Source organism: Athene noctua, chromosome 2 (assembly GCF_965140245.1).
Source record: "Athene noctua chromosome 2, bAthNoc1.hap1.1, whole genome shotgun sequence".
In the NCBI taxonomy this organism is placed as follows: Eukaryota; Metazoa; Chordata; class Aves; order Strigiformes; family Strigidae; genus Athene; species Athene noctua.
Genome location: NC_134038.1, coordinates 168,921,598 through 168,935,387, shown reverse-complemented (window position 1 = coordinate 168,935,387; position 13,790 = coordinate 168,921,598). Strand labels below are relative to the sequence as shown.

Here is a 13,790-nt window from a genome sequence, read left to right as displayed (position 1 = left end):
ATTTCCTCCAGCTTCCAGGACCGGCAGCACGCACTGACCCGAAAGCTGGCTGCAATGGCCTGGAGCTCAAACTCAGTTCATTTGTTCCAGCTGCTTTTTAACAGCCCGAGTACAAAGGTGCATTGCATCCAGGGCTGAAACAAAAGCCTCTGAATATTTATCTTTTTGTCCCAGTGTTGCTTTCATCTGTCAAGGGGGTATTTTTTCACATGAAGCCTCCCAGCTGATCCCCAAGGAAGGTTGCCAAAAAGCACGGATTAAGACTTCACAAACAACATAGGCACCTTTCAGATCCCATCAGAAGTATCCAGATTCTGGGAAAGCCCCCAGACTTGACTAGTATGTCAAACAGTCCCTGCTGACAATGACCCGAGTTGCCAGAAATCCCACAGGCCCACGAGGCTCACTGCTGCCCCGGGAGCCATCACGATCCCCCCCAGCCCCTCAGAATCCCGACTACTCACCTCATAGCTGTGGTTTAATCCAACAAACACCTTCCCAATGTCCAGCTGCTCACAGCTGAAGCGGAGCCGAGGCCCTACGCCTTCCCCTTTGATGCGCAGGGGCAGCCTGGTCTCACGGCCTGCGGAGAGATTTCCACTTCAGTACAGTAATTGCCTCTGTTATCCCGGACTGTCCAGGCTGCCTCAGTGCTCCTCCCTGACTCTGGCCTGGATGGGAACAGCTCTAGGTGCTCCAGGAGGAGACACAGGACTCTTCCCTGCCCTCAGGAGATATGCCTTGGGGCTGGCTTCTAATTTCTAACCAACGCCACGGGCTGGTTTCTCATTTAGCCATCAGTTAGCGATGCTGAGTTTAAAACACAATCTGAATTTCTTCCCGTGTTCTTAGATGAGCTCTGAAATCCATTCAGTGAAGGCACAAAGCTCATGAAACAGAACTGAAGATCTAAATATGCCATCTGTACTGATGCAATCGGAGACAAGAGCACAGGAGCCGACAAGTACGAGCCCAGGCAAGGCGAAGCTCCCTGCTAACAGCGCTGTGCACGTCTGAGAGCTGCCTAGAGCAGGCAGAGCATCTCAGCACTGACACACAGCTCCATGCCTGGGGCTCCAGGGCTCACCTCCTGCAGCGGCACCTAAATACGACAGGGCTTTGTGATCTCCAGAGAGCAGCACTTGCCTGTGCCCACCATGATACCGAGAGCTCAGCTTTGTAAAGACACCTTACCTGAGGCATGCTGAACAGGTATGGAAAACCTCACTGCTGAGGTCAGAGAAGCCATGAACATACTGCTAATACACACAGCCCTTGCTGCAAAGGGAACCGAGACGGCAAGGCTTATAGCTAAACTCTAAGATGATCACTTTCTTCCATAAGAAGATGCTAAGATGACAGGGTGGGATCCTGCAGTCCGAAGGCTGTTCTGAACCACTGCAGCAGCCTCAAGTGCCTGAACCCTGGCTCCAATTTGGGCTTGGGTCTCCCTGCCATCCCATCCTACTCTGCACAGAAAGCAAGTAGCACAAGGGGAAAAGAAAGGCCCAGAAGTTGTATCTAACCTTCAGTGTAGCTTTTGTGCAGAAATATTCCTCTCTCCTTTTGTGTAATGCTCACCATTCATTAAAAATTAGGGATTGAAGGTGGATTTTTTTTTTTGATTTTTTTTTTTTTTTTAATCTGCTGCATAGTTGTTCCAGAATGTCCAAAACTACTTCCTATTGCAAAGAGCAGCCCAGGTGGGACAACACAGTGACTCGATCACAACTTGAAAAAACTCTCCCTGGGAACAGCCCTTTCAGTGATTGCTGACTTTCTGATCTTGCAACCGTGGAATGAGGACCTTTGATAATGTCCAAGCCAGAAAGGAAGAGCGTGGGAGCTTTTGTCGAATTCAACATTTTTCAAGTGGTTCCAGACAAAGCCCAGCTGACAGCAGAGATGACAGGTTGCACAGCTCAGGCATTAATTGGAAGGCTGTGTATTTCTATTTCCCAGACACCATAAGAGAGGCAGTACTGGGTGCTACCTGTCAGAAGATCACTCCACCTTGCATCACATGTGGCTTAATTTTCATTAAAAACTCGAGGTCTAAATAATCAAAGCTCTTAGGTAATGGCAAAGATTTCCAAGTGACAAGCTTTTGTCCATGATCATGCTGAGACACACATTCCCTGGCCACTGCAATCAAAAAATCAGTGGCGGTTCTTCCCCTTCTGCAGCAGGCCCTCACCCTCTCCAGGTGGTCTCTGGAAACCATCCTTTCTTCTACCCCTACGCTGAACTTAAAACTTTAGGAAATACCAGAAATGTTGCTCTTCCTCCTTCCAGGTGAACCACAGAGCGGGCTTTTCCCAAAGGAGGAGGAGCAGACTCAACTGCAGGCAGCATTCAGGAGAGCTGAGAGGGAAAAAGAGAGAGTATGTCCTCCTGCTCCCTGGGGCTTCCAGGAGCATCCAGCCTTTGCCCAAGGCCTGGCTACAGCTGGGCTGTGGCCCTGGGACGCTCCCACCGGAACACGTCCCCGAGCACACAGGCCAAGGGCATGGAGGGGCTACAGCCTTGTCCTCAGTCCCAAACCCACCCCTGGTGCTGTGGAGCGAGCACTGGGATCTCAGCAGGAATAACACAGCGGCGGGTCACAAGGTGCACAGGGTGGCGCTGCTGCCTCGCTTCCAAATAAATAGGGGTCTAGGTGGCCCAACAGCACGGGGCTCTGCTGCCAAAGGCCTTAACTTCTGCTGCTTTCTGACACTCAGTTGCTTGCTCACAGACTGTCCCCGTCCCTTGTGACTGGTTTTGAACATGATTCTCATCTGACCACATCAATAGTGTTACATGATGCAGGACAGTTCTGTCACAAGCTAAGGGACTGATCATCACGTGGGATTCTGCTGCTCCCTGCAGGAGTGGCTTAAGAAAGGGTCTTGCAAGGTGTAACCCAGTTCAGTTCTGTGTGCAGACAAACCTAAAACTGAATTTTAGGTGTCAGAGCACCCCCCTATATGCTTCCTTCCAGCACTCAAGAGCCACAGCTTTATTTGCATGAATAACTAAGAAAGTTCATTTTGAGATTCAATATTTGACGAGGGCAAATTTCAAACCACTTCTTAACTGCCAGCTTGGCAAGTTGCACAGTGCTGATTAGTTCTGTAAATCACTGCATGCAGAAGCATCTGCTTGGCAATTCAAGGAGGCACCTGCAAAAAAGTGGAGGCCAGCAAAGCCCCTTTCCAGAGGGGCATGAGATCCAGCTGCACAACTCATGGGGCTGCACTGGGAAAAGCTCCCAAGCGTTCCCAGCAAGGGACACACACCCTCTGCAAACCATCCTCCAAAGGCGTTGTGACTGGCATGCCAGTGCATGAGGAAGGCAGTCACGCTTCTTAGAGGAATCAAGAAGCAAAGGTAACTGACTCTCTAGTTAAAGATCACTGTTCTCTTCTTTAAACTCTTCTTGCACTCAGGGACCTTGACTCTGGGACAGTTTCCACCCTGATAATACAGGGGGTCAGCTCTGGTTTGTAAGGGAGGGGGCTAGGTGCATCATTTCAATGACCTCCTTGAGGTTCTCTTCCAAGGAGCCAGTGGGGGAGTTCAGTTCTCCCAAGGGTCCATCAGGACCTTTTCAAGAGCAGGCTTCTCTTTCTAAACAGATCATTTGCTCATCTCTGTTTCCTGTAACTCTCAGACCAGCTCAAGGGTTGCATGTAAGTAGTCTTCCTATTTCTCTGCAACAAAAACGCTCTCCTGGCACAACCCCTGGAGATGCCTGCAGCAAAATGATGGACACCCCCATCACAAGAGCAAAAATCCCAGAGCCAGAAGCACAGCACTGAGCGAGGAATCCCTCAGGCGCAACTTTTTAAATCGATCCTTTCCTTCCACAGCTCTAGCAGCTGCAGCTGGGAAGCAGGAAGACACTTTGTGAACACAAGCCCTGGGTAATGACTGTAGGGGGCATTTGCCAAGTAAACCCTGCACAATTACAGTATAAATAAAAAGCTGTTTTGTGACATTTGTATCCCCCAGCTTAGGGCAGTAAGTAAAGCGACAAAGCAGCTGGGTTAGTGACTTCAGCACACTCCAGAACAGGCACCTGGCTGCTGGAGGACCACGGGCCTCACACCTCTTCCTCTCAGACGGGGAAAAACCATCACATTCCCTGGATGGAAGCCTGACAGCACTCTCCCAGTCTTGAAAAACACCTTAAGCAGCACCACGCAGAGACAGAGAGGAAGGATGAGGTGACCCGAACCCCGCAGCCTGCTGCAGGCACTCCCTGCCCCGTGCTAGCACAGCAAGGCCATCACCTCTCCCAGGGCACAGAAGGTGCAGCTCACGTGGGCCAGAGATAACTGCTCCCAGCAAAAGACGCGATGGCACTTCTGTCAGACAGGATGAGCATAAAGCTTGCCTAGCAGACTGCTCGGACTCTGATTTCCAGGGAGGGCGCTCACCCCGCCGAGCACAGCAAGCCCTGCGCAGCGTACCCGGAGGCACCACAGACTCAGAGCCACAAGGTGACAATTCTCACGTGCTGGCCAGAGGTGTCCTTCTGCAGACAGCCCGCGCTCAGCAGGGCTCAGCCACCCAAGGTCTGGCAGTGTCGGGGTAGTGAGAGGGGATCCAGGCTCTGGAAGCACATTTGTAACTCAGCTCCTACCGCCTCAGGAGTCTGATGATGCATCCGTGTAATAAAGACTCCTCGTGGAGGCAAATGGTCTACAGGGACGTGGTGCTCGCCCACTGAAGCTGTTTAGCTCTGGAGCTCTTTGGCCTCTACAGGCACCTGGCAGCAGAGCAAATGCTGGCAAACTCACGGCATGAGAACTTATCCCTTCACTGCCTTGGTTGTTCTGGGATCAGTGACCCAGGCTTGTAGCCACACATCCTGAGGGCTGGCCTTGGACAGGAGACCACCTGGAAACCGCAGGGGCAGTGGGCACGTGCCAGCACCCTGCTGACCACTGACCCTTCCTACCAACTAGACGAGAACCGAGGGGGCTGCAAGACTACTTGCGCCTCCACGGTGGGGAACAGAAGCAGGAGAAAGGAGCCGTACCTGAGATGTCGCAGTAGACCGTTTGTTGATAGACTCTGGCTTCTCGGGGTCTAAAGATCACGTTAACTTCAGCTGAAGAATTTGGCCAGATATCTCCCTCCTGAAACAGAAGAAGACAGCAAACCACTTAGCTTCAAATGTCACATTTCTTGTTTTCAACCACAGCCCTGTAGCCTTTATGTAGAGCATCAGTGAAGAGCAGGGAACAAGCAACACTTATCAACAAAATTTAGGGGGGTTTGGAAGCAGCTTCAAAAGAACTTTCTAAGTCTCTTACCTTTACTGGCATCTGGTAGAGGCATTTTGTTAAATTAGGGCTATAATGAAGCCACCAAACTGGCTCACGCTCCAGTGAATCCAGTAGGATTTCTCCAGAGGTGCCAGCCAGTTTAAGAAAAAGGTCCCTCTCACCTCCAAACCTTCCCATGTATCTCTGTAGCACTATGGCTACATGACGACTTTTACTCAGGTCAGGAGAGATTTAACAAATCAAAGAGAATTTCCCATTCTTAGTTACAAAGGTGCTGCCTCTTATACCCTTCACCTGTACATGCCCCTAAGTATTTAATGTACTGCGGTGAGTGGGGCACGCAGCACCAAGCAGAACGAGCCCTCCTGCCTGGGGATAGAAGAACAGGCTCCTGCCTGCTGGCGGCTGCTTCTGCCCCGAGCCGTGAGCAGCCAGCCAGCACGCAGGCTCCTCCAGCTGACGGATGATCTGGGAAAGGAGTTGAGAGACAGATGCACCCTGTTTCTCTCTGCGAGGTGCACACGCTCCTGTGTCCCTGAACACAGGCTCAGAGAAGAAGAGATGGGATTTGCTTACAGCTCCACACCTCTTTCAACCAACAGGCTCTTTTCCGTGTCATGCTCTTGCTCAGGGATTTAAGTCTGGGCCATGCTACCAGTGTGTCTGCAGCTCTCTGCTGCTTCCTCGGGGTCTTCTCTCTCTGCTTCTCGCCCAGAGAGTCCTGGCACTGGCGCTCAGTCCCAGGGAGCCTTGTCGCACAGTTTCGGAGGCATGCCTGGGTTCTAAAGGCTCTCACTTCTTGCAAGTGAGACACCACTTACATCCCCTGAACCCCTAGCATTACCAATGTTCCTTGTGTGTTTGTTGACATAAATAGAGGCACCTCTGACAACTGTGATAACACTCGACAAAGGAAGGAAAATATCAGCTTATAGAAGGAGACGAACAGAGTTCTTTTTCTATCAGCAAAGCGAGGCTTTGATTCTGCATGCTGCTGGGTATCCTCGCTGCTTTGTCCAGAAGAGCCTTGAACGGAGTGGAGCCTCTGGCACTCCTGCAGCATAAATATTAAGTAACTATAATACTTCCCATCGAATTAGCCCTTATAGCTCAAAGGACAGCCCCCACAACAATGGAAGAGCTATGACATGGTGAGTTATTGGGCTGCAGCTGCAAAGAATTCCCTAAGGCACAGCCTGCTCAGAGTCAACAGAACAGAGGGAAGAACTGTGAAATAACTCACAGAAAATACTGTGAGTTATTTCTCCTGGGAAATGAAAATGGGCTGTTGAAGAGGTTCCTTGCATTCCTGCTACCCCACAGGGGAAAAAAGAACTGCTGCTTGGAAGGAAATGCTTCATTACCCACCCTTGCAGGCTACTGCTACACGCGTCCGAGCCTCGGGGCACCTCAGGAGCGAGCCCCGTGCCTGGGCGACGTGTTCTCTATAGGAGGGCAGCGGAGTCAGAGCATGGAGAGCCACCGTGGATGGTAACCAGGACAGATGTAAAACTATGCAGTGCTGTGAACATGGTATTGCAACACTTCTGGCTGAAACACTTCTGGCCTCAGACAGGCTGCAACTGGCAGGTGGCATAAAATACAGACGGTGGATGTACGATGGTACAGCACCACCACTCCTGCTGTCCTACCCTGGCTTTGCTACAGCATAAAGCACGGTGATACAGGAGGGGATGGCACACCGGGACTCACAGCTACACAAGTGATCTCTCTGCAAGAGCCCAACCGTAAATACATGGCAGATCCTATCTCTCCTCCCTCAGCCCCTAAATAATGAGGATCTGCTAGATCTCCACCAGTCGGAGTCAGAAAAAGCTGGTCTTGAAAAGCCAGGCACCACCAACTGCTGGTCAAATCACCTGCTTTGCTTTGCAGAGGGGGAAGGCAATCCATGGAAGGAAATCACACTCAAAGCAGTCAAAGAAAACAAGACAGAGCTGGCAACAGAAGTACTAAAATGACACTCAAAGTGCATCCTCTCAGCTCAGGGCACTTAGGAGAAAGGCAGTGCCACAGCTAACATCTGCCTCTTTCCATAAATAACAGAGCCCACAGGGAACTGTGGGATGGACCACAGCTCCCACTGGAGATGGTGCCTTCCGCCAAAAAACAAAGTGCTCTGCAGTAGCTTCTCATGTGGATGGGGACCAGCTTGGTTCCCCAGCTGAGGTGCAGGTTTGCAGCAACAAACACCACTGTCACCTCCTGGCCCAACCTCTGGATCAACAGTAGCACCTTCGTAACCTGGACATGTTGTCGACCACCTCCATCAGCCCAGAGTTCACACGTGGCACTGAGGAGTCACTACCAGGCAAGGACAGGACAGTGAGGACTTGTCAAGGTCAGTGTAGCAGTAAGTCCTCGTCCTCCCTCTCCTCTGGTTGCCATTTCCAAGGAGTCAGCTCCCACAGGTCTCCAATGGGACTTACAGACAAGCTGGGGCAGGGAGGATGCAGCAAACAGCAAGGACTTTGTCCCTTGGGAGCCACCTGGGCCTCTACCACAGCTGCCCCTGCTGACACATCATGTGTAGATGCAAAAATAAACCAAATTTGAGATGTGCTCAGAAAGTCAGAGCTGCGTATCAGCTTGTTTCCCACAAGCTTGGGCAACTGCTCAGAATGTTCTCATCCACATGGTAATTCCAAAATCACACCTCCTCTTTTCTGTTATTTCCATCAGCGAGTAAACCCTATACAGACTGAAGTGACCTGCTGCAGCTTCTACAGACTGCAGCACCTGAAAATACTGGCAGCTAACGGTCCACTGACATAAGGTCCCATCTCTGGGGGGCCTCTCCAGCAGATTTACATGGCAGTGCACGAAGGGTGTCTGTCCAGGCTAAAAGTTACAGGGCTGTCACCGCAAAGAAGGTTGTGGAAGCCAGCAGCAGTAGAGTTTTAGATTCTACATTTAATAAAAGTAGAAAATGCTTACTACCATTTGATGTAAAGACACCCATATGCCAGGGGGAAAGACAGGCATGAGCAAAAGTGAATGTGAAATTGATTGTTCCATCAATAATGGAATTCATGGAAATCAAAAGGTTGATAATGCTGGACAAAACAGAAGGGGAGAGACTCATGTGGTAGCCCACTTATAGTCAGTCCTAGAGCAACCTGTGTAACATTCCATTCAGGAAAGGTTTCCCCTCGAGACTTGAGGCCAGGCTACACTTTATGTCCGTATGTCACTACATGGAGCGCCAGGACTCGGCGCTGTGGGCAGCCAGACTTCTGGACCTCACCTCAAAGCATTCAGGAGCTTAAGAGCAGGTTAAGCTACTTGTAGAGACAGTCTGACTGTAAAGCAGCAGGAGCCCTGCGGCACACTCCAAAATCAGCTCTGACACACCACAGGCTGGTCTTAATGCTCAGCTGATCAGCTCCCTCTCTCTACAACATTCCCACTGCTCCGACACAATCTCTTGGTCACATCATGCTGCTGTCAGCTACAGTGGTGTGAAACTGCCGCTGTGCCAACATTGGTGGCTCTCAGCCTTATATGGGATATAGGAACAACTAAGAAGAGGAGATGATCCCCTTCCTTGAAAAAAAAAAAAAAAAAATTAGTTTCACCTATTTTAAAAGGAAGAAGAGGTTGAGATTATCCTAGGATTTACTCCAAGATGAAAAGGGATTTTACATTGCTCGGACAGTGGGCATTCTTCATCTCAGACCATGCAAATACTCAGAACCAGGGATCTGGCCGATTGCAGGATATGGGGTTTTGCTTGCATAAACAGAAGAGGCAATAAAATGTCTGTACCTATGCGCCATGAAACTCAGGAAGTCCGTTTAAACCCGCCAGCCTTGTGTCCAGGCTCACAGATGACACTGGAAAGGATATTGAGCCGTGGTACCCGTCCAGATTATATGAAGAGATTGGTATCTCTCTGATCAAACTTGGGTTGAACTTGGCCTCCTTTCCACAGAGGATCATTTCATTCCTCAGGTCAATATGTGAACTGAGAGCGCTCTAATGTCCTTTGTTAATCCCCACACACTATGTGTAAGCTGTGCCCTCACTCATCGTTATCGATGGCTCTCAACAGTGTAAGGACACTTACCAAGCGCCCTTAATTTATAGCCCTTGCAGCAGAGCTCAGCTTTAGGCAGCCTCTCGCTCTGCCAGGAGCCCACAGAGATGCTTTTTCCAACAAGCTCTCGCAGCCTCCCTAGAAACCTGGTGTTATCTCTTGGCCCATCAAGCCAGCTGACACAGGGACCTGCCAAGTGACCTCAGCCAGGGAGGAGAAGGAAGGGAGGTTCTCAGCTATCACTTACCATTGGCTCAAGGCTGAACACATCGTCGGAGAAAAGCATGGAGTCTCCTTGCACTTTTGCCCGCTGGTTCTGGAAGGGGCGGGAGAGAAGGGGAAGGCGTTCTCCAAGAGCAGAGTCCACCCTGCACTCCCTCAGACAACGATCCATCTTGCCCCCTTTCCACCTCTGCAGCCTGCAGCCACGGGGAGAGACAAACCAAGCAGATAATTTAATGAGCAACATATTTGCAGAGACTTGTGTGAGCGCAGGGGCAGCAAAGCGCTCGGGGAGGATCAGCAGCAGCTCAGCGAGGGGCTGACCCCAAGCCACGGGGTCCCCCATGGGTCAGATTATCACTTGCTGGCCGCCACCACGGCACGCAGGTTTACTCCACGCTTACAAGCTCAGAAGAGGTTTCTGAAAGCCAGCAGCCCTCGAGAGCCTCCTGGCTCAAAGCCTCTGCCACAACTGATGGAGAATCCACCGACCACCCCAACTGGCTTTTCCTACCACAGAGCTGCCTGGGGGAGCCAGATCAAGACGAAGGAGCACCCACTGCAGGGCTTCACTGGCAGGGGGAGACACAGCTGGGTTTCAGCTGCAGGCTACTGGCATCACTCCTTTTTCCTTCCCCTTTGGACCTGCAGGGGTAAGCAAGCTAAATGTGCTCTCTGGCCCTATACCACTTCTCACCAGAGGATCCCAGAGCACTGTAAAAGCAAACCAATGAATTCAGGCATTGCATCACTTCGGTGACACCAATGTCTATATGTGCATGGAAACAGAGGCCCTGAGAGGGGAAGGCACTTTTCCTGGCATCACCCACTAAAGAAGTCTGGACCAGCATCTCTGAATCCAAACCCTTGCGTCTGGCCTTGAACCACCTTATCTTTTTCCTCTTTTTGGCCATCTCTGTAGGGCTATGACGCAGTTCATCTCTCCCTTACTTGGCAGCTGTAGCGGAAATCATTCTAGAGTTTAAAGATCACAACCAAGAGATAAGGGAGCACTGCTACAGAGCAGTTGCTTCCTAGCTGGCATATCGCTGTCCCCTCTGCACACTCCAGTCCCCGGCCATGAAGAACCAGCAGGTGACAACTCTGGGGGGATGAGTGGAAGGCTCCATGTGTAGCAGCAGATCAAGGCAATGTAGTAAAACCAGGATAGCAATCATCACCCAGCTAAATTCAAATACAGTTCCAACGGAAATACGGTCACGGATGTTACTAGCTGTACACAGACAGAGCCTGGGGCAAAGGCTGGCACCAGCACCAAAAGCACTTGCTTTGGCTCGCCCCCCCTGGAGTGCAGTGGGGAATGTTTCTCCACGGCTGACCTACAGCTCTGCGCGTGAGGAGGGCTTCCCGCCACCGATGAGCAACCCCCAGCTCAACCTCCATCAGCGGACAATAATTCCACCATTACATCCCAGAAAGTCCTACAGGAGGGAGACACAGCAAACCCCTGGATACACCACCTAAGGATCCAGGTCTTCTGGGGTCACAGCCCAGAGCAGGGTCCTGCACTGCCTCCTCTCATGGAAAAAGTCCTCTCTGCTCTGAGATCTCTAAAGCTTCTCTGGCAGCAGGACAGTGGCCTTGGAGCTATGACCACCCCTGGGATTGCAAGGAGGAAGAACAGAACGTCCTGGTCAGACTCAGGACATAAACTGGCATGAGATCAAATGTAATTGGAAATGAATCAGGTTGAAGTGAACTGTGGGGAAGCCTGGTTGCTTCTGAGGGGAAAGAGGATCACTCAGGGTCCAATCTGAGACAGGCAGGTGAGGAGAGAGCGGTAAAGGAAGGGTCTAGGCAAGTGCCCAGAGAAGGCAATGAGGTTTTCTTTTAACACATTCAGCTTGCATGGAAGTCACACACTGTGTAATTAAAAATAGAGAACAGTGGAAAACTAGTTTTGGCCTTCAAGGCATTTCTGACCTAATTATGTTGAACTTTATTGGCTCAGAAGCCTTTAAAAAGTGCTCCAGTTTAAGACACTTTCCTGATCAGCTGTGAGCTAACTCCTATACACCTACATCCATGCAAGTCTGGAAAGTCCCACAAGGATTCCCTTAATCACCCAAACTTTTAAGTGTCATTTCCAGTTCATCCCCCCGGGCTATAAGTGTGTCTCTGCTGCCTGAAAGGGGAATGTCAAAGCTTCACCACAGACACCCTTGGAAGAACCTGCCCCATCTCTCAGCACCATGAAGACACAGGCTGCTGCAGCCCAAACGCGCTCTGTCCCGTGCTGCCCTGCCTTCCCTGCAGAACCCTTCACCTCCAAATTCTCCCCAGTCTCTGAGGAAGGGTAGAAATACCTCGTTGTGCTGGAAACCGGGACAGTGCAAGGCAATTCAACATCCTACAGCAGGATGGCCTCAACTTGCTGGGCCAACACAGCACCTGACCCTGCACATTCCTGGAGAAGGAGCCTACCACCTTATCAAAGCTGGAGTGGAAGAAGCTGCAGTGAATATCACAACAGTTATGCTACCTGCAGCTATGTTAAGTGCTGCTACTCAGTGCAGTCCCAGGGAACGAGTGCTGACACTTTCCTCAGCCTCATGGACCCCCCATAACCCAGGGGTCTCTGGATATCAGTGGTTTGGGGCTCCCTAAAATGCAAATTTGCTCTCTGAGGGAATCCAGTCACTGCAATCAACCTTTCCTCCACAAAACACCATCCTCAGCTGGACTATGGATGGAGCTGGAATGCGAGGCACTGAGCTCCATTACCCTAAAGCCCAGGGACACCTAACCTGATGCCATAGATGGTTTACTTGCCCTAAACCATTCAATGCACCACACCTCTTGAGGCCACATGTTAGTTTTACCCTTGGGCAGTGTATCTTACTGAAATGAATCTTTCAAACGAACCTCAGCCTCTGATGATCCTCCTCTTCCTGAGTTGAAAAAGCCTTCCACTGGAAGTGAACCTTGATTTCACTCCGATTGTGAATGACTACAGATCTGTGGTTTGACAGTGTGAGGTAAGTCTTCTCAACTGTCAGGGAGCTCCTGGCCAGACCGATGTTGACATCTACAGCTGCCCCAGAGAGGCTTGTGTGAATATCTTCACCTGGAAAAAAGCACAGGGGAGTCTTTGCTCATCTCACTTGCTGATGGAAGTACGAGGAACAAAGCAAACCACCAGTAACAGAATAAACTCTTACAGCTTTTAGCTGTATTGGCAGTTCCACAGATCAGCACACTCATCACATCCTGACAGTTGCCCATGTACAGAATGAGGATGGCACCACCGTCAGCACCTTATTTCTGGGTGCATTTGTAGAGATCTATCCCCAAGGTGACAGTATTTACAGTGAGATTTTTCCGATGTGCCCAGGTGGCCTTTGGGTTGCCATCCCACTCGAGTCATAGAGAATTCTGCATCCAAGTCGTTCAGGTGACTCCGAGGAGTCCCACCTCAGTCAGGGCTTGCCCAGCGTTGTGTCTCTCCTGATCCCTTGTTGCTGACACCCAAAGATGCCTGGGGGCACGCAGGCAGGAAAGGGAGGTTCAGAGGAACAAGTGACAGCCCAGGGCAGGATGGGACACAGAAGAGAGCTTCACTGTGTTGCAGAAGCAGCGCCCTCACTTGCTGTGGGTTTGTGAACACGTGTCAAGAAGAGACTGGTGGGGCACGGCCCACCCTGACCTGCCCATTACAGCCCTGCAAGCCCATTTCCTCAGCCGGGACCCTGCTGCTTATGCCCGAGTCTGCAAGTCTATGCTGCGTCTTCCCAAGCCGTTCAACGACCAGAGCGAGGGCATCTTTGCTTTCCACCTCAGAGCCCGCTGAAGAGGAGAGTGTCCCTGGCTGTGCACATCAACTGACCAACGACTGGGGCCTTGCTGGAGGACCTGCCAGCACGTCACCCTCCCAAACAGACTCCCAAAGGCTCCCTCCTTTCCAGAGTTTTCAAACCTTCCTTCTTCCCAGCCAAGTAACTCCTGGCAGTCAACTGAGATCAAACTTCAGTACCAAGCTCACTCTTCCTCTTGCAGGCAAGTGTTTCCCAGGTGAGACTCAAACAGCCAACATCAGACATGCTCTCTAGAAACGGCATTTCTGTGGAGTGGCGCTTAAAGCCTCAGAGCCAGCCCCAACGGACAAGTGCAGCAGCCTGGCCGTAGCCTGGAGAGCATCCCTCTGCAAAGGCAGAGCCTCCTCCTCTCTGCACAGGTCACAGCAAGGCAGCCAGCCAATGGACCTGCCT

The 13,790-nt window shown here is 51.1% G+C and overlaps 1 protein-coding gene across 1 annotated transcript in view; it reads right to left on the bottom strand.

Moving 5' to 3' along the window:
* LOC141956727 (hydrocephalus-inducing protein homolog) overlaps positions 1-13,790 on the bottom strand; it is a 121,431-nt gene that overhangs the window by 51,864 nt on the left and 55,777 nt on the right. The window contains 4 exon segments of the mRNA XM_074897529.1: positions 465-583; positions 5,030-5,129; positions 9,587-9,758; positions 12,448-12,649. Of these exon segments, the coding sequence (XP_074753630.1) occupies positions 465-583; positions 5,030-5,129; positions 9,587-9,758; positions 12,448-12,649 (593 nt within the window).